Source organism: Oncorhynchus keta, unplaced genomic scaffold (assembly GCF_023373465.1).
Source record: "Oncorhynchus keta strain PuntledgeMale-10-30-2019 unplaced genomic scaffold, Oket_V2 Un_contig_1599_pilon_pilon, whole genome shotgun sequence".
NCBI lineage: Eukaryota > Metazoa > Chordata > Actinopteri > Salmoniformes > Salmonidae > Oncorhynchus > Oncorhynchus keta.
In genome coordinates this window covers 592,730-613,276 of record NW_026279648.1, presented here as the reverse complement: position 1 = coordinate 613,276, position 20,547 = coordinate 592,730, and the positions used below count along the sequence as shown (strand labels likewise).

At 43.0% G+C, this 20,547-nt stretch overlaps 2 protein-coding genes across 8 annotated transcripts in view; one reads left to right on the top strand and one right to left on the bottom strand.

The window, feature by feature from the left end:
- Positions 1–6,519, top strand: part of LOC118376271 (peroxisomal carnitine O-octanoyltransferase-like) — a 28,012-nt gene extending 21,493 nt beyond the window's left edge. For all 3 annotated transcript variants that reach the window (XM_052502696.1, XM_052502695.1, XM_052502697.1), the window contains exons 15-16: positions 1–120; positions 3,905–6,519. In XM_052502696.1, the coding sequence (XP_052358656.1) occupies positions 1–120; positions 3,905–4,025 (241 nt within the window). In that variant the 3' untranslated portion in view covers positions 4,026–6,519. The remainder of the gene's footprint in view (positions 121–3,904) is intronic.
- A 2,693-nt stretch (positions 6,520–9,212) lies between these two features.
- LOC118376272 (ATP-dependent translocase ABCB1-like) overlaps positions 9,213–20,547 on the bottom strand; it is a 46,402-nt gene continuing 35,067 nt past the window's right edge. For all 5 annotated transcript variants that reach the window (XM_052502689.1, XM_052502690.1, XM_052502691.1 and 2 more), the window contains 5 exons: positions 16,601–16,757; positions 16,147–16,344; positions 15,201–15,407; positions 11,267–11,413; positions 9,213–9,461 (listed from right to left, as the gene is read on the bottom strand). In XM_052502689.1, coding sequence (XP_052358649.1) covers positions 9,255–9,461; positions 11,267–11,413; positions 15,201–15,407; positions 16,147–16,344; positions 16,601–16,757 — 916 coding nt within the window. In that variant the 3' untranslated portion in view covers positions 9,213–9,254. The remainder of the gene's footprint in view (positions 9,462–11,266; positions 11,414–15,200; positions 15,408–16,146; positions 16,345–16,600; positions 16,758–20,547) is intronic.

Below are 20,547 nucleotides of genomic sequence, written 5' to 3'. Positions count from 1 at the left end.
TGGCGGGGGCGGTAACTTTACCCTGTCCACCAGTCTGGTTGGCTACACCACAGTCCTGGGAGCGGTTGCTCCCATGGTGCACCATGGCTACGGGTTCTTCTACCGCATCGGAGACGACAGGTGGGCTAACACACCCACACACTGACCCCACGCAACATCATCCACAGTTTGACCAGTAAACACACACACACATCCACACACACTGACCCCACGCAACATCATCCACAGCTTGACCAGTTAACACACACACACACACATCCACACACACTGACCCCACTCAACATCATCTACAGTTTGACCAGTAAACACACACACACACACACACACACACACACACACACACACACACACACACACACACACACACACACACACACACACACACACACACACTGACCCCACGCCACATTATTCACACTTTGACCAGTAAGCACACACACACACTGACACTATGCAATATCATCCACAGTTTGACCAGTAAACACACACACACAAATAAAATAAAACAGAGTTATATAGCCCTTCTTACATCAGCTGATATATCAAAGTGCTGTACAGAAACCCAGCCTAAAACCCCAAACAGGTGTAGAAGCACGGTGCTAGGAAAAACTCCCTAGAAAGGCCAAAACCTAGGAAGAAACCTAGAGAGGAACTAGGCTATGAGGGGTGGCCAGTCCTCTTCTGGCTGTGCCGGGTGGAGATTATAACAGAACATGGCCAAGATGTTCAAATGTTCATAAATGGCCAGCAAGGTCAAATAATAGTAGTCACAGTGAACAGTTCAGGGTTCCATAGCCGCAAGCAGAACAGTTGAAACTGGAGCAGCAGCCCGGCCAGGTAGACTGGGGACAACAAGGAGTCATCATGCCAGGTAGTCCTGAGGCATGGTCCTAGGGCTCAGGTCCTCCGAGAGAGAGAAAGAAAGAAACAAATAGAGAATTAGAGAGAGCATACTTAAATTCACACAGGACACCGGATAAGACAGGAGAAATACTCCAGATATAACAGACTGACCCTAGCCCCCGACACATAAACTACTGCAGCATAAATACTGGATGGCTGAGACAGGAGGGGTCAGGAGACACTGTGGCCCATCCGATGATACCCCCGGACAGGGCCAAACAGGCAGGATATAACCCCACTCACTTTGCCAAAGCACAGTCCCCACACCACTAGAGGGATATCTTCAACCACCAACTTGCCATCCTGAGACAAGGCCGAGTATAGCCCACAAAGATCTCTGCCACGGCACAACCCAAATTGGGGGGAGGCAACCCAGACAGGAAGACCACGTCAGTGACTCAACCCACTTAAGTGACGCACCCCTCCTAGGGACGGCATGGAAGAGCATCAGTAAGCCAGTGACACAGCCCCTGTAATAGGGTTAGAGGCAGAGAATCCCAGTGGAGAGAGGGGAACCGGCCAGGCAGAGGCAGCAAGGGCGGTTCATTGCTCCAGTGCCTTTCTGTTCACCTTCACACTCCTAGGCCAGACTACACTCAGTCATAGGACCTACTGAAGAGATGAGTCTTCAATAAAGACTTAAAGGTTGAGACCGAGTCTGCGTCTCTCACATGGGTAGGCAGAGACCATTCCATAAAAATGGAGCTCTATAGGAGAAAGCCCTGCCTCCAGGTGTTTGAAATTCTAGGAATAATTAGGAGGTCTTCGTCTTATGACCGTAGCGTATGTGTAGGTAGTAAGTATGTATGGCAGGACCAAATCGGAAAGATTGGTAGAAGCAAGCCCATGTACTGCTTTGTAGGTTAGCAGTAAAACCTTTAAATCAGCCCTTGCCTTAACAGTAAGCCAGTGTAGGGAGGCTAGCACTGGAGTAATATGATCACATTTTTGGGTTCTAGTCAGGATTCTAGTGGCTGTATTTAGCACTAACTGAAGTTTATTTAGTGCTTAATCCGGGTAGCCGGAAAGTAGAGCATTTCAGTAGTCTAACCTAGAAGTAACAAAAGCATGGATTCATTTTTTTGCATAATTTTTGGACAGAAAATGTCAGATTTTTGCAATGTTACATAAATGGAAAAAAGTTGTCCTTGAAACAGCCTTGACATGTTCGTCAAAAGAGAGATCAGGGTCCAGAGTAACGCCGAGGTCCTTCACAGTTTTATTTGAGACGACTGTACAACCATCAAGATTAATTGTCAGATTCAACAGAAGATCTCTTTGTTTCTTGGTACCTAGAACAAGCATCTCTGTTTTGTCCGAGTTTAAAAGTAGAACGTTTGCAGCCATCCACTTCCTTATGTCTGAAACACAGGCTTCCAGCGAGGGCAATTTTGGAGCTTCACCATATTTCACTGAAATGTGCAGCTGTGTGTCATCCGCATAGCAGTGATAGTTAACATTATGTTTTCAAATGACATCCCCAAGAGGTAAAATATATAGTGAAAACAATAGTGGTCCTAAAACAGAACCTTGAGGAACACCGAAATTTACAGTTGATTTGTCAGAGGACAAACCATTCACAGAGACAAACTGATATCTTTCCGACAGATAAGATCTAAACCAGGCCAGAACTTGTTCGTGTAAACCAATTTGGGTTTCCAATCTCTCCAAAAGAATGTGGTGATCGATGGTATCAAAAGCAGCACAAAGGTCTAGGAGCACAAGGACAGATGCAGAGCCTCAGTCTGACGCCATTATTTACCGCCGTTATTTACCACCTTCACAAGTGCAGTCTCAGTGCTATGATGGGGTCTAAAACCAGACTGAAGCATTTTGTATACTTTGTTTGTCTTCAGGAAGGCAATGAGTTGCTGTGCAACAGCTGACCCCATGCAGCATCATCCACAATTTGACCAGTAAACACACACACACACACACACACACACACACACACACACACACACACACACACACACACACACACACACACACACACACACACACACACACACACACACACACACACTGACCCCACGCAACATCATCCACAGTTTGACCAGTAAACACACACACACACACCGACCCCACGCAACATCATCCACAGTTTGACCAGTAAACACACACACACACTGACCCCACGCAACATCATCCACAGTTTGAACAGTAAACACACACACACACACACACACACACACACACACACATCCACACACACACACACACACACACACACACACACACACACACACACACACACACACTGTCATTGACAGTTTGACCAGTTAACACACACACACACACACACACACACACACACACACACACACACACACACACACACACACACACACTGACCCCACACAACATCATTCACAGTTTGACCAGTTAACACACACACACACACACACACACACACACACACACACACACACACACACACACACACACACACACACACTGACCCCACACAACATCATTCACAGTTTGACCAGTTAACACACACACACACACACACACACACACACACACACACACACACACACACACACACACACACACACACACACACACACACACTGACCCCACACAACATCATCAGCTCCAACCTACAACAAATGAGTGCATTACTAAAATAAACTACATTTTAGGTAGACTAGAGGATGTAAAATTATTTGGTACCCTCCCCTTCCCCCTGTCTTTCTGATGACATAATACTGTAGGGAGAGTGATGGTGTTTAGATATCCTTCTGAGTAGATACCTCTAGATAAAGGTTGGTGCTTTAGGTCCTGGACTCTGGACAATGCATTCTGGGTCAGATAACAGTTACTATTCCAGCTGTTTTCCGTATCATCTAGTTAGTAGGGTCAAGGTGAGGTCAAGGGTGAAGTTTAATAGTAGTGGTTAGATAGTGCAGCTGTGTTGTTCCGTCCTCTCTATGATGGACAGATTTTTTAAAACCTCTACAAGTGTCCAGTATCTAACTTGTACTTCCTGTTTCAGGATCGTGGCTTCCTGTACAGCGTGGAAGTCCAGTCGAGAGACAGATGCAGAAACACTGTTCCAGAACCTGGTTACCTCCCTACATGAGATGTTACATCTCGCTACCACAGCTCAGCTCTAACACACACACACACACACACACACACACACACACACACACACACACACACACACACACACACACACACACACACACACACACACACACACACACACACAGTTTGTAGATGGTAGTCAATAATAGTTTAGTTTTGCACAGATCAATGCAAAGGCACAATTATTGTTTTCTACATTTAAAAAATAAAAATGTGTTATTTGTTTAAATGCAGCTCAACAAATTAGTTAATTTTGCACTTAGTGAATCATTTTCTGTGATTTTATGTAGCAGCTAGATCGGGGATTCCCTGTTTTCAAAATGTATAGATTGAATTTCCTACCACGATTCTGTTTAGATTTCGTCTGTTTTTATGTTGTGAGAAACATTTAGTGTTAACCCATGCCATGCACTGTACACCGCTAAGCTAACATACACATCCTAACTCGCCGTCACCATACACTTCCACTCTGCAGTGACCAGCTTAGCATCGCGTCACCTGTCCCTGGTCATTAGTGATTCATGAATAGTATTCTATTTCTACATTGATTGGCTTTTCCAGAAGAGTGACTGAGGCATAGATGTTCTTGGTTGGTTGAAATGACTCTTTTAGAACGTAACTGTCATCGTAGCTGTGAAATTGAGAAACAGAGAAACGGGTCATGTTGTCTTTGACTACCGTCTCACCTCAGGCCTCATGGGTATTATATAAGGGCCCTACTCAATCAAAATTGTTTTCCAGTTTCCATGGCAAGAAAAATGATTGTTTTTATGTTTTGCACATCAGTAGAGGATTATGCATTTGGCTGGATATGATCAATGAAACAGTGTTTGGGTGAGACGGAAGGAAACCCAAGTAAATTATGATGTGCCTTTTTGCTGTGTCCTTATTTTAGTCTGTCCCCAGAGATCTGCTTAGTGGTTTTGATTGAATAGCTCCCTAATTGACCAGACTTTTTAGACTTTAAGCTGCTGAATAGCTCTACCACTCCTATGCCAGATCCATAGGCTGCCGCCCTATGCAATATGCAATTTTATGTAGTAGATGTCTGTAATATTGAACATTACTGTCACAATATTGATTTTTGATGCTCTCCAACACGGCCATTGTGTTACTACCTTTCAGACAGTCTTGAGATTTTCAGCATGTTTTTTTGTTGTAAATGATAGAAAAGTGATAAAAGATGAACGCTGCATTTGATTCAGTCAACAAAATGAAAAGAAGCTGTTTTAATGCCTAAAGTAGTGAAAATGATGTAACCCACTTTACAGTAGGAAAATTATAGTATTGACTTGACTGACAATGTAAACTTGGAAAATGTTTTATTGAATATGAAAGTTGTTTAGTGTGATTGAACTGACAAATCAAAGTGATTGAATCATGTCATGAGCCCAAATATTCAAATAAAACATCTTTATTAATGATACCTGTTTACAAAAGGAAAAAAGTAATGCATACATACAGTACATACCCAAGCAGAGGTTAGTTAATTCAGTGCAACGTAGAAACAGGAAGTGGTTTGTATCAATATACTGTCAGTGCTTGAGCCCCAACCCTCAGGTGTGTGTGTGTATATCACTCAACATATTACCTACAGTTAAGGTAAACAAAACATTCAGGAACTCTTTGGTCCTTTTAAATACCTCAGGCACTTCCAGTAGCATGAGCATAGCACAGAGACCGTTTGGAAGGCCACATCTCATGATCATTTCAAAAAGAATTCCTCTCAACATTAAAGGTCCAATGCAGCTGTTTTTATCGCAATATCAAATAATTTCTGGGTAACAATTAAGTACCTTACTGTGATTGTTTTCAATTAAAATTGTAATTTAAAAAATAAAAATGACTGGTTAGCGAAGAGCAATTTCTCAAGCAAGAATTTTGCTAGGACTGTCGGAGTGGGGAAAACTGAAAACTAGCTGTTATTGTCAGAGAGTTTTTGAACTCTTTCTTATTGGTCAATAAACCAATGTATGCCTGGTGATGTCACCAGGCAGGCCAAAATTTCCGGGCGGGCTTTTCAAACAGCTCTTACACTAAAAGGGCATTATCATAATTTTCACAATTTTAGAATCACCTTTATTATCTCATAGTGTGGAAATATATAAGTTGGTATACAGATGACATACAGTGGATGTACAATTTTTGTCACGCCCTGGTCGAAGTATTTTGTGTTTTTCTTTATGTATTTGGTCAGGCCAGGGTGTGACATGGGTTTTTGTATGTGGTGTGTAGCTTAGTGGGATTGTAGCTTAGTGGGGTGTTCTAGGAGAGTCTATGGCTGTCTGAAGTGGTTCTCAATCAGAGGCAGGTGTTTATCGTTGTCTCTGATTGGGAGCCATATTTAGGCAGCCATATTCTTTGGTTGTATTGTGGGTGATTGTCCTGAGTGTCTTGATGTCCTTAGTCTGTGTTAGTTTGCACCAGTTAAGGCTGTTTTGGTTTCACTACGTTTATTGTTTTGTAGAGTTTGTGTTTTGGATTCGTGTTACCTTGTGTAAATAAACATGGATCACAATATATGTGCTGCAGTTTGTTCCGACTCTCCTTCACCATTAGAAAACCGTGACGATTTTACAGTATCAGTTTGAATATATCTAAATGCAGAGCGATGAACAGAGTGCAAATGCAGTGTTGTGCAGTTATTTTGTGTACTATGTTATTCCAACCTGATAGTGTGGAAATATATAAAGCACAGGGAAATCTAGTTTTTGGCTGCACTGGGCCTTTAATAAAGGAAAACTACACCCAAAAACTACATTTTGGTATTTGTTTCATTCGTCCATTGTTGACATGATCCCAAATGTTTTGCTTGTCAGCACTCAAGTTTTCAAGATATGTAACTTTCAAAATACAGAAATCATCCCTGTATGATGCATTTTGCTTCGTATGATATGATGCAAGATGCATCATTTTATTTATCTAGGCAAGTCAGTTAAGAACAAATCCTTTACAGTCACGGCCTAGGAACAGTGGGTTAACTGCCTTGTTCAGGGGCAGAATGACAGATTTTTACCTCGGGGATTCGAATTTAGCAACTTTTCGGTTACTAGTCCATTGCTCTAATCACTAGGCTACCTGCTGCCCCATATGGGGAGGATTTCTGTATATTGAAAGTTACATAACCTGGACAAATGAAATAAATACCAAAATATCGTTTTTGGGTGGAGTTTTACTTTAAGCCCAAAACAATTGAACAAATCAATGTAATAATCTGAATGTTGAGGATACACACTGCTTCAGCGTCTCATTGGCTTAGTTCTGTGCAGTTTACAGTAATGCGCAGACGTGTGTGTATATGTGTGTGTTCCATGAATTCATTTGGCACACAAGCACTCTATGGTACAGATGTGATACTTTTTGAATAAATACAGTGCCTTGCAAAAGTATTCGGCCCCCTTGAACTTTGCGACCTTTTGCCACATTTCAGGCTTCAAACATAAAGATATAAAACAATTTTTTTGTGAAGAATCAACAACAAGTGGGACACAATCATGAAGTGGAACGACATTTATTGGATATTTAAAACTTTTTTTAACAAATCAAAAACTGAAAAATTGGGCGTGCAAAATTATTCAGCCCCTTTACTTTCAGTGCAGCAAACTCTCTGCAGAAGTTCAGTGAGGATCTCTGAATGATCCAATGTTGACCTAAATGACTAATGATGATAAATACAATCCACCTGTGTGTAATCAAGTCTCCATATAAATGCACCTGCACTGTGATAGTCTCAGAGGTCCGTTAAAAGCGCAGAGAGCATCATGAAGAACAAGGAACACACCAGGCAGGTCCGAGATACTGTTGTGAAGAAGTTTAAAGCCGGATTTGGATACAAAAAGATTTCCCAAGCTTTAAACATCCCAAGGAGCACTGTGCAAGCGATAATATTGAAATGGGGGGGTATCAGACCACTGCAAATCTACCAAGACCTGGACGTCCCTCTAAACTTTCAGCTCATACAAGGAGAAGACTGATCAGAGATGCAGCCAAGAGGCCCATGATCACCCTGGATGAACTGCAGAGATCTACAGCTGAGGTGGGAGACTCTGTCCATAGGACAACAATCTGTCGTATATTGCACAAATCTGGCCTTTATGGAAGAGTGGCAAGAAGAAAGCCATTTCTTAAAGATATCCATAAAAAGTGTCGTTTAAAGTTTGTCACAAGCCACCTGGGAGACACACCAAACATGTGGAAGAAGGTGCTCTGGTCAGATGAAACCAAAATTGAACTTTTTGGCAACAATGCAAAACGTTATGTTTGGCGTAAAAGCAACACAGCTCATCACACTGAACACACCATCCCCACTGTCAAACATAGTGGTGGCAGCATCATGGTTTGGGCCTGCTTTTCTTCAGCAGGGACAGGGAAGATGGTTAAAATTGATGGGAAGATGGATGGAGCCAAATACAGGACCATTCTGGAAGAAAACCTGATGGAGTCTGCAAAAGACCTGAGACTGGGACGGAGATTTGTCTTCCAACAAGACAATGATCCAAAACATAAAGCAAAATCTAAAATGGAATGGTTCAAAAATAAACATATCCAGGTGTTAGAATGGCCAAGTCAAAGTCCAGACCTGAATCCAATCGAGAATCTGTGGAAAGAGCTGAAAACTGCTGTTCACAGATGCTCTCCATCCAATCTCACTGAGCTCGAGCTGTTTTGCAAGGAGGAATGGGAAAACATTTCAGTCTCTCGATGTGCAAAACTGATAGAGACATACCCCAAGCGACTTACAGCTGTACAGCTGCAAAATGTGGCGCTACAAAGTATTAACTTAAGGGGGCTGAATAATTTTGCACGCCCAATTTTTCAGTTTTTGATTTGTTAAAAAAGTTTGAAATATCCAATAAATGTCGTTCCACTTCATGATTGTGTCCCACTTGTTGTTGATTCTTCACAAAAAAAATACAGTTTTATATCTTTATGTTTGAAGCCTGAAATGTGGCAAAAGGTCGCAAAGTTCAAGGGGGCCGAATACTTTCGCAAGGCACTGTAACTGAAATACAGCACCACCACCTCTTCCTTTTATATACAAAATACCCCCCTGTACCCTCAACCCCTCCCTACACACTCAGCCCCTCCCAGCAACGCCCTGCACCCTCAACCCCTCCCTGCACACTCAGCCCCTCCCAGCAACCCCCTGCACCCTCAACCCCTCCCTGCACACTCAGCCCCTCCCAGCAACCCCCTGCAACCTCAACCCCTCCCTGCACACTCAGCCCCTCTCTCCCCCATCCTCCTCTTCTCCCTCAGTTTCTGCCATGGCCCAGCTGTGTGGTGACCAGTGAGTAGTATATTCCTCTCTGGGACAGTAGTTGTTGATGAGTGCCCTGCTCCACCACCACTCCCTTCTGGAAGACAGCGATCAGGTCAGCGTTCTGAATGGTGGAAAGGCGGTGGGCCACCACGATACACGTCCTGCCCTGTCGAGCCACATCTAGGGCCTCCTGCACCACCTGGGGAGGGAGAACAGAGACAAATACATACAGTAGTTAAAACGTCTGTATCATGAATCCACATAGAGGTATACAGTTGAAGTAGGAATTTTACATACACTTAGGTTGGAGTCATTAAAACTTGTTTTTCAATCACTCCACAAATATCTTGTTAACAAACTATAGTTTTAGCAAATCGGTTAGGACATCTACTTTGTGCATGACACAAGTAATTTTCCCAACAATTGCTTACAGGCAGATTATTTGACTTATAATTCACTGTATCACAATTCCAGTGGGTCAGAAGTTTACATACACTAAGTTGACTGTGCCTTTAAACAGCTTGGAAAATTCCTGAAAATTACGTCATGGCTTTAGAAGCTTCTGATAGGCTAATTGACATAATTAGAGTCAATTGGAGTTGTACCTGTGGATGTATTTCAAGGCCTACCTTCAAACTCAGTGCCCCTTTGCTTGACATCATGGAAAAATTAAAAGAAATCAGCCAAGACCTCAGAAAAATAATTGTAGACTTCCACAAGTCTGGTTCATCCGTGGGAGCAATTTCAAAACTCCTGAAGGTACCACGTTCATCTAAACAAACAATAGTACACAAGTATAAACACCATGGGACCACGCAGCCGTCATACCGCTCAGGAAGGAGACGCGTTCTGTCTCCTAGAGATGAACGTACTTTGGTGCGAAAAGTGAAAATCAATCCCAGAACAACAGCAAAGGACCTTGTGAAGATGATGGAGGAAACAGGTACAAAAGTATCTGTATCCACAGTAAAACGAGTCACATATCGACATAACCTGAAAGGTCGCTCAGCAAGGAAGAAGCCACTGCTTCAAAACCGTCATAAAAAAGCCAGACTACCATTTGCAACTGCACATGGGGACAAATATCGTACGTTTTGGTGAAATGTTCTCTGGTCTGATGAAACAAAAATAGAACTGTTTGGCCATCATGACCATTGTTATGTTTGGAGGGAAAAGGGAGCAAGCCGAAGAACACCATCCCAACCGTGAAGCATGGGGGTGGCAGCATCATGTTGTGGGTGTTCTTTGGTGCAGGAGGGACTGGTGCACTTCACAAAATAGATGGCCTCATGAGGGAGGAAAATTATGTGGATATATTGAGGCAACATTTCAAGACATCAGTCAGGAAGTTAAAGTTTGGTCGCAAATGGATCTTCCAAATGGACAATGACCTCAAGCATACTTCCAAAGTAGTGGCAAAATGGCTTAAGGACAACAAAGTCAAGGTATTGGAGTGGCCATCACAAAGCCCTGACCTCAATCCTATAGAACATTTGTTGGCAGAACTGATAAAGTGTGTAGGCAAGGAGGCCAACAAACCTGACTCAGTTACACCAGCACTGTGAGGTGGAATGGGCAAAAATCCACCCAACTTATTGTGGGAAGCTAGTGGAAGGCTACCTGAAACGTTTAACCCAAGATAAACTATTTATAGGCAATGCTACCAAATACTAATTGAGTGTATGTAAACTTCTGACCCACTGGGAATGTGATGAAAGAAATAAAAGCTGAAATAAATCATTCTCTCCACTATTATTCTGACATTTCACATTCTTAAAATGAAGTGGTGATCCTAACTGACCTAAGACAGGGACTTTTTACTAGGATTAAATATCAGAAATGGTGAAAAACTGAGTTTAAATGTATTTGGATAAGGTGTATGTAAACTTCCGACTTCAACTGTGTGTATATATATATATATATATATATATATATATATATATATATATATATATATATATATATATATATATATAGTTTAACAGAACACACACACACACACACCCTCTCGCTCTCTGTATCCAGTGCCGAGGTGGCCTCGTCCAGCAGCAGGACTTTGGGGTTGCGGAGGATGGCTCTGGCAATGGCTATACGCTGCTTCTGTCCTCCTGACAACTGGGTCCCCTTGTCACCAGCTTGGGTGTCATACTTCTACTCAGGGAGATGGAGAGAAAGAAAGAGGTTATCCTCGTCATCTCACACATGACATAACTCCTAGGGCTGGTTTTACGGACACAGATTAAGGCCGGGATTCCATTTACGATTGAGCTGATATGCGCAGCGTTTCCCATGAACGCGATCTCCGTGAACATCTGGGGGAAATGTATTTGAAAGGCGTATTGTTGGCTGTGTAGTGCTCTGTAATGCGCCTTGCATCAAATCCCAGCCTAAAACTGGTCCGGGACTAACACACGTAGGCCATTTAAAATCTATTTTTAGTCTGGGACTAGGCTTAATCTGTGTGTGAAACCAGCTCATAACTTCTTTCAGTCCTACAGGTGGTAAACCCTCAGAGTGAAAGACAGTTCACCCTTACACAGGGAACAGCACTAAGACGACATTACTCCAGTAATGACCTGCAGTGTTATCTCTGGCACGGCACTATCAGTCTGTCTGTGGTTATCTGACCATGCTGACACTATTAAGGTATTGGTGCTGATGTAGAGATCTCAAGAAACCAAACTTACAAAAGCAGAAGATGCTTACAGTAGTATTAGCAGTAGTAGAAGTAGTAGTAGTAGTATTGGTGACAGTAGTAGTATTAGTGACAGTAGTAGTACAGTAGTATTGGTGACAGTAGTAGCAATAGTAGTAGTGGTGACAGTATTAGTAGTAATAGTAGTAGTAGTATTGGTGACAGTAGTAGTAGTATTGGTGACAGTAGTCGTATTGGTGGTAGTAGTAGTAGTGGTGACAGTAGTAGTAGTAGTAGTAGTAGTAGTGATGACAGTAGTAATAGTAGTATAAGTATTGGTGACAGTTGTAGTAGTAATAGTAGTATTACTATTGGTGACAGTAGTCGTAGTAGTGGTGACAGTAGTAGTATTGGTGGTAGTAGTAGTAATATTGGTGACAGTAGTAGTAGTAGTAGTGGTGACAGTAGTAGTATTGGTGGTAGTAGTAGTAGTGGTGACAGTAGTAGTATTGGTAGTAGTAGTAGTAGTGGTGACAATAGTCGTATTGGTGGTAGTAGTAGTATTGGTGACAGTAGTCGTATTGGTGGTAGTAGTAGTAATATTGGTGACAGTAGTAGTAGTAGTAGTGGTGACAGTAGTAGTATTGGTGGTAGTAGTAGTATTGGTGACAGTAGTAGTATTAGTGACAGTAGTAGTACAGTAGTATTGGTGACAGTAGTAGCAATAGTAGTAGTGGTGACAGTATTAGTAGTAATAGTAGTAGTAGTAGTATTGGTGACAGTAGTAGTAGTATTGGTGACAATAGTCATATTGGTGGTAGTAGTAGTAGTGGTGACAGTAGTAGTAGTAGTAGTAGTAGTGATGACAGTAGTAATAGTAGTATTAGTATTGGTGACAGTTGTAGTAGTAATAGTAGTATTACTATTGGTGACAGTAGTCGTAGTAGTGGTGACAGTAGTAGTATTGGTGGTAGTAGTAGTAGTAGTGGTGACCGTAGTAGTATTGGTGGTAATAGTAGTAGTGGTGACAGTAGTCGTATTGGTGGTAGTAGTAGTAATATTGGTGACAGTAGTAGTAGTAGTAGTGGTGACAGTAGTAGTATTGGTGGTAGTAGTAGTAGTGGTGACAGTAGTAATAGTAGTAGTAGTGGTGACAGTAGTCGTATTGGTGGTAGTAGTAGTAATATTGGTGACAGTAGTAGTAGTAGTAGTGGTGACAGTAGTAGTATTGGTGGTAGTAGTAGTAATATTGGTGACAGTAGTAGTAGTAGTAGTGGTGACAGTAGTAGTATTGGTGGTAGTAGTAGTAGTGGTGACAGTAGTAATAGTAGTAGTAGTGGTGACAGTAGTCGTATTGGTGGTAGTAGTAGTAATATTGGTGACAGTAGTAGTAGTAGTAGTGGTGACAGTAGTAGTATTAGTGGTAGTAGTAGTAGTGGTGACAGTAGTAGTAGTAGTAGTAGTAGTGGTGACAGTAGTCGTATTGGTGGTAGTAGCAGTAATATTGGTGACAGTAGTAGTAGTAGTAGTGGTGACAGTAGTAGTATTGGTGGTAGTAGTAGTAGTGGTGACAGTAGTAGTAGTAGTAGTAGTGGTGACAGTAGTCGTATTGGTGGTAGTAGTAGTAATATTGGTGACAGTAGTAGTAGTAGTAGTGGTGACAGTAGTAGTATTGGTGGTAGTAGTAGTAGTGGTGACAGTAGTAGTAGTAGTAGTAGTGGTGACAGTAGTCGTATTGGTGGTAGTAGTAGTAGTGGTGACAGTAGTCGTATTGGTGGTAGTAGTAGTAATATTGGTGACAGTAGTAGTAGTAGTAGTGGTGACAGTAGTAGTATTGGTGGTAGTAGTAGTAGTAGTAGTGGTGACAGTAGTCATATTGGTGGTAGTAGTACTAGTATTGGTGGTAGTAGTAGTAGTGGTGACAGTCGTAGTATTGGTGGTAATAGTAGTAGTAGTGGTGACAGTAGTCGTATTGGTAACAGTAGTAGTAGTAGTGGTGACAGTAGTCGTATTGGTGGTAATAGTAGTAGTGGTGACAGTAGTAGTATTGGTGGTAATAGAAGTGGTGGTGACAGTAGTAGTATTGGTGGTAGTAGTAGTAGTGGTGACAGTAGTAGTATTAGTGGTAATAGTAGTTTTGGTGACAGTAGTAGTATTGGTGGTAGTAGTAGTAGTATTATTGGTGACAGTAGTAGTAGTGGTGACAGTAGTAGTAGTAGTGGTGACAGTAGTAGTATTGGTGGTAATAGTAGTTTTGGTGACAGTAGTAGTATTGGTGGTAGTAGTAGTAGTGGTGACAGTAGTAGTATTGGTGGTAATAGAAGTAGTGGTGACAGTAGTAGTATTGGTGGTAGTAGTAGTAGTGGTGACAGTAGTAGTATTAGTGGTAATAGTAGTTTTGGTGACAGTAGTAGTATTGGTGGTAGTAGTAGTAGTATTATTGGTGACAGTAGTAGTAGTGGTGACAGTAGTAGTAGTAGTGGTGACAGTAGTAGTATTGGTGGTAATAGTAGTTTTGGTGACAGTAGTAGTATTGGTGGTAGTAGTAGTAGTGGTGACAGTAGTAGTAGTAGTAGTGGTGACAGGAGTAGTAGTAGTAGTGGTGACAGTAGTAGTATTGGTGGTAATAGTAATAGTATTATTGGTGACAGTAGTAGTAGTGGTGACAGTAGTAGTAGTAGTGGTGACAGTAGTAGTATTGGTGGTAATAGTAGTTTTGGTAACAGTAGTAGTATTGGTGGTAGTAGTAGTAGTAGTAGTGGTGACAGTAGTCGTATTGGTGGTAGTAGTAGTAGTGGTGACAGTAGTAGTAGTAGTAGTGGTGACAGTCGTAGTATTGGTGGTAATAGTAGTAGTGGTGACAGTAGTAGTATTGGTGGTAATAGAAGTAGTGGTGACAGTAGTAGTATTGGTGGTAGTAGTAGTAGTGGTGACAGTAGTAGTATTAGTGGTAATAGTAGTTTTGGTGACAGTAGTAGTATTGGTGGTAGTAGTAGTAGTATTATTGGTGACAGTAGTAGTAGTGGTGACAGTAGTAGTAGTAGTGGTGACAGTAGTAGTATTGGTGGTAATAGTAGTTTTGGTGACAGTAGTAGTATTGGTGGTAGCAGTAGTAGTGGTGACAGTAGTAGTAGTAGTAGTGGTGACAGGAGTAGTAGTAGTAGTGGTGACAGTAGTAGTAGTGGTGACAGTAGTAGTAGTAGTGGTGACAGTAGTAGTATTGGTGGTAATAGTAGTTTTGGTAACAGTAGTAGTATTGGTGGTAATAGTAGTAGTGGTGACAGTAGTAGTATTAGTGTGTACCTGAGGCAGGTCATCTATGAAGCTGTGTATGTTGGCAGCTTTAGCAGCACTCTGGATCTCCTCCATGGTAACTTTGCGTGTGTTGTCTCCGTAGGCAATGTTCTCTGCCAGACTACAGTCAAACAGCACAGGCTCCTGGGATACGATGCCCATCTGGGCCCTCAGCCAATGGATGTTCAGCTTCTTAGCATCACTGTTGTCCAACATCTGAGGAAGAAGAGCAGGAGGAAGAGTTAACATCAAAGTTGGATACTCCTCTAGTGTTTGTCATTTTATCAGTGGCCTTAGCAGGGCAATAACCTCCACATGAACACACAACTGCACTTTGAGCAGGATCATAACCCACAAGGTCTCAGTACAGTAGAGCCAGTATAGTAGAGCGTTATGAAGCAACAGTGTCAACATCCTGGCCTGTCAATCAGTAATTATAGAACCGTGTTTCAGTAGGAGAATATCTACACAGTCACACAAGGAGACACATGAGGGCTCTATGTTTTCATGTATTTTTGCATATAAAAATTCCAGCAAATATCTCACTGTCTGACTGGTGACAGTGGTCATTAAACATACAGTACATATAGCTTTAATAATCAATGTGTGTATACACGTGTGTGAAAACGTTTGCGTGTGTGTAGGTTGGGTTTTTTATCCTTGTGGGGACCTAAAATCCCCAAAAGTCCCCATAAGGATAGTAAAAAAAAAATCTCCCTCATGAGACATTTCCCACATCCCCATCAGGACAAAGGCTATTTTAAGTTTAGGGGTTAGGTTTAGGGTTACAATTAGTGTTAGGAGTTAGGTTCGGGTTATGGTAAGGGTTAGGAGTTAGGTTCGGGTTCGGGTTATGGTAAGGGTTAGGAGTTAGGGAAAATAGGGTTTTGAATGGAAATTAATTTTAGGTCCCCACGAGGATAGAAGAACATAACGTGTGTGTGTGTGTACTCACCACTGTGCCCTGTAGTGGGTCGTAGAACCTCTCCAGTAATTGTATGGTCGTACTCTTCCCACAGCCACTGCTGCCCACCAGGGCTAGAGTCTGGCCCTTCTGCACCTTCAGCTCCAGTCCCTGCAGGACAGCAAGGTCTGGACGGGACGGGTAGTTGAACCTCACCCCCTGGAAACGCACGTTACCATCAAAGTGGTCCTGGAGGGAAGAGAGGGAGGCAGAAGAACATCCTTTCATGAAATAATCTCCTGGCATGTACTATACAATCACTCCACAACTCTCCACTGTGATAGCCACTGGATGTGATGTGGTGTGTGTGTGTGTGTGTGTGTGTGTGTGTGTGTGTGTGTGTGTGTGTGTGTGTGTGTGTGTGTGTGTGTGTGTGTGTGTGTGTGTGTGTGTGTGTGTGTGTGTGTGTGTGTGTGTGTGTGTGTGTGTGTGTGTGTGTGTGTACTGGTGTTTCTCCCTCCTGTGAGCAGTTGTCTATGGCAGGTTCTCTGTTGATAAGGAACATAAGGTGAGATGCTGATATCTTGGCTTTGGCATAGTTAGGCGTGAAGGAGTTGGCCTCTCCTACTGCCATGGCTCCGTACAGCACTGCAGAGATCACCCTGGAGAGAGAGAGAGACAGAACAGGTTATACACTAAAAACAAATGGTTCTATATAGTGCCAAATAAGTTTTTTTAGCTTGTAACCATCACAATGGCGTTCCAATTCATCCCATAGGTGTTCGATGGGGTTGAGGTCAGGGCTCTGTGCAGGCCAGTCAAGTTCCTACACACTGTTCTCGAACAACCATTTCTGTATGGACCTCAATTTGTGCACGGGGGCATTGTCATGCTGAAACAGGAAAGGGCCTTCCTCAAACAGTTGCCACAAAGTTGGAAGAACAGAATCTTCTAGAATTTTATTTATTTATTTTTTTATTTCACCTTTATTTAACCAGGTAGGCTAGTTGAGAACAAGTTCTCATTTGCAACTGCGACCTGGCCAAGATAAAGCATAGCAGTGTGAACAGACAACACAGAGTTACACATGGAGTAAACAATTTAGCAAGTCAATAACACAGTAGAAAAAATGGGCAGTCTATATACAATGTGTGCAAAAGGCATGAGGAGGTAGGCGAAAATACAAAGATTAACACTGGTGATAAATGATCAGATGGGCATGTACAGGTAGAGATATTGGTGTGCAAAAGAGCAGAAAAGTAAATAAATAAAAACAGTATAAAAACAGTATGGGAATGAGGTAGGTGAAAAAGGGTTTTTAGACTATGTAAGCCAGCTCTCGGATAGCATGTTTGAAGTTGGTGAGGGAGATAAAAGTCTCCAACTTCAGCATTTTTGCATTCCAGTCCAGCAGAGTACTGGAACGAAAGGCGGCCAAATGAGGTGTTGGCTTTAGGGATGATCAGTGAGATTGAGGTCAGGATGGGTGTTGCCATCTGACCAGTGAACTGAGATAAGCCTTTACCTAGCATGGACTTGTAGATGACCTGGAGCCAGTGGGTCTGGCTCCAGCCGACTAGAGCATACAAGTCTGGTGGGTGGTATAAGGTGCTTTAGTGACAAAACGGATGGCACTGTGATAGACTGCATCCAGTTTGCTGAGTAGAGTGTTGGAAGCCATTTTGTAGATGACATCGCCGAAGTCGAGGATCGGTAGGATAGTCAGTTTTACTAGGGTAAGCTTGGCAGCGTGAGTGAAGGAGGCTTTGTCAATGAAAGCCGACTCTGAATTTTTGATTGGAGATGTTTGATGTGAGTCTGGAAGGAAGTTTGCAGTCTAGCCAGACACCTTACTTATAGATGTCCAATATTCAAGGTTGGAACCATCCAGGGTGGTGATGCTAGTTGGGGTGCAAGAACAGATTTGGTTTTATCATCTAGAATGTGATTGTATGCTGTAGCGTTAAGATTTCCCTTCACTGGAACTAAGGGGCCTAGCCCGAACCATGAAAAACAGCTCCAGGCCATTATTCCTCCTCCACCAAACCTTACAGTTGGCACTATGCATTGGGGCAGGTAGCATTCTCCTGGCATCTGCCAAATCCGGACTGCCAGATGGTGAAGCGTGATTCATCACTCCAGAGAACGATTTTCCACTGCTCCAGAGTCCAATGGTGGCGAGCTTTACACCACTCCAGCCGACGCTTGGCATTGTGCATGGTGATCTTAGGCTTGTGTGCGGCTGTTCAGCTATGGAAACCCATTTCATGAAGCTCCCAACGAACAGTTATTGTGCTGACGTTGCTTCCAGAGGCAGTTTGGAACTTGGTAGTGAGGGTTGTAACCGAGGACAAACGATTTTGCGGTTCTATTCTGTGAGCTTGTGTGGCCTACCACTTCGCAGCAGAGCCGTTGTTGCTCCTAAACGTTTCCACTTTACAATAACAGCACTTACATTTGACTGGGGCAGCTCTAGCAGGGCAGAAATTTGACGAACTGACTTGTTGGAAAGATGGCCTCCTACGACGGTGTCATGTTGAAAGTCACTGAGCTTTTCAGTAAGGCCGTTCTACAGCCAATGTTTTTCTATTGAGATTGCATGGTTTGTGCTCGATTTTATAAACCTGTCAACAACAGGTGTGGCTAAAATAGCCAAATCCACTCATTTGAAGGGGTGTCCACATACTTTTGTACACTGCTCAACAAAATTAAGGGAACACTAAAATAACACATCCTAGATCTGAATGAATTAAATATTCTTATTAAATACTTTTTTCTTTACATAGTTGAATGTGTTGACAACAAAATCACACAAAAATTATCAATGGAAATCAAATGTATCAACCCATGGAGGTCTGGATTTGGAGTCACACTTAAAATTAAAGTGGAAAACCACACTACAGGCTGATCCAACTTTGATGTAATGTCCTTAAAACAAGTCAAAATGAGGCTCAGTAGTGTGTGTGGGCTCCATGTGCCTGTATGACCTCCCTACAACGCCTGGGCATGCTCCTGATGAGGTGGTGGATGGTCTTCTGAGGGATCTCCTCCCAGACCTGGACTAAAGCATCCGCCAACTCCTGGACAGTCTGTGGAGCGAGACATGATGTCCCAGATGTGCTCAATTGGATTCAGGTCTGGGGAATGGGCTGGCCAGTCCATAGCATCAATGCCTTCCTCTTGCAGGAACTGCTGACACACTCCAGCCACATGAGGTCTAGCATTGTCTTGCATTAGGAGGAACCCAGGGCCAACCGCACCAGCATATGGTCTCACAAGGGGTTTGAGGATCTCATCTCGGTACCTAATGGCAGTCAGGCTACCTCTGGCGAGCACATGTGCGGCCCCACATGACTGACCCACCGCCAAACCGGTCATGCTGGAGGATGTTGCAGGCAGCAGAACGTTCTCCACGGCGTCGCCAGACTCTGTCACGTCTGTCACATGTGCTCAGTGTGAACCTGCTTTCATCTGTGAAGAGCACAGGGCGCCAGTGGAGAATTTGCCAATCTTGGTGTTTTCTGGCAAATGCCAAACGTCCTGTACGGTGTTGGGCTGTAAGCACAACCCCCACCTGTGGACGTCAGGCCCTCATACCACCCTCATGGAGTCTATTTCTGACCGTTTGAGCAGACACATGCACATTTGTGGCCTGCTGGAGGTCATTTTGCAGGGCTCTGGCAGTGCTCCTCCTGCTCCTCCTTGTACAAAGGCGGGCGGAGGTAGCAGTCCTGCTGCTGGGTTGTTGCCCTCCTACGGCCTCCTCCACGTCTCCTGATGTACTGGCCTGTCTCCTGGTAGCGCCTCCATGCTCTGGACACTATGCTGACAGACACAGCAAACCTTTATGCCACAGCTCGCATTGATGTGCCATCCTGGATGAGCTGCACTACCTGAGCCACTTGTGTGAGTTGTAGACTCCGTCTCATGCTACCACTAGAGTGAAAGCACCACCAGCATTCAAAAGTGACCAAAACATCAGCCAGGAAGCATAGAAACTGAGAAGTGGTCTGTGGTCACCACCTGCAGAACCACTCCTTTATTGGGGGTGTCTTGCTAATTGCCTATAATTTCCACCTGTTGTCTATTCCATTTGCACAACAGCATGTGAAATTTATTGTCAATCAGTGTTGCTTCCTACGTGGACAGTTTGATTTCACAGAAGTGTGATTGACTTGGAGTTACATTGTGTTGTTTAAGTGTTCCCTTTATTTTTTTGAGCAGTGTATATAATGTATATTAAAGAGATAGTTCACACTGCAGTGATCACCCTGGAGAGAGAGAGACAGAGAGAGCAGGTTTCTCTCTGTCTAACATGTATCTTAAAGGGATAGTTCACCCAAAGTTCAAAATGACATATTGGTTTCCTTACCCTGTAAGCAGTCTATGAGCTGCTTTGGTTTTGTTTACCCAGCCACTGTTTCCAAATGGTAACATTTTAGCATTCGTGGC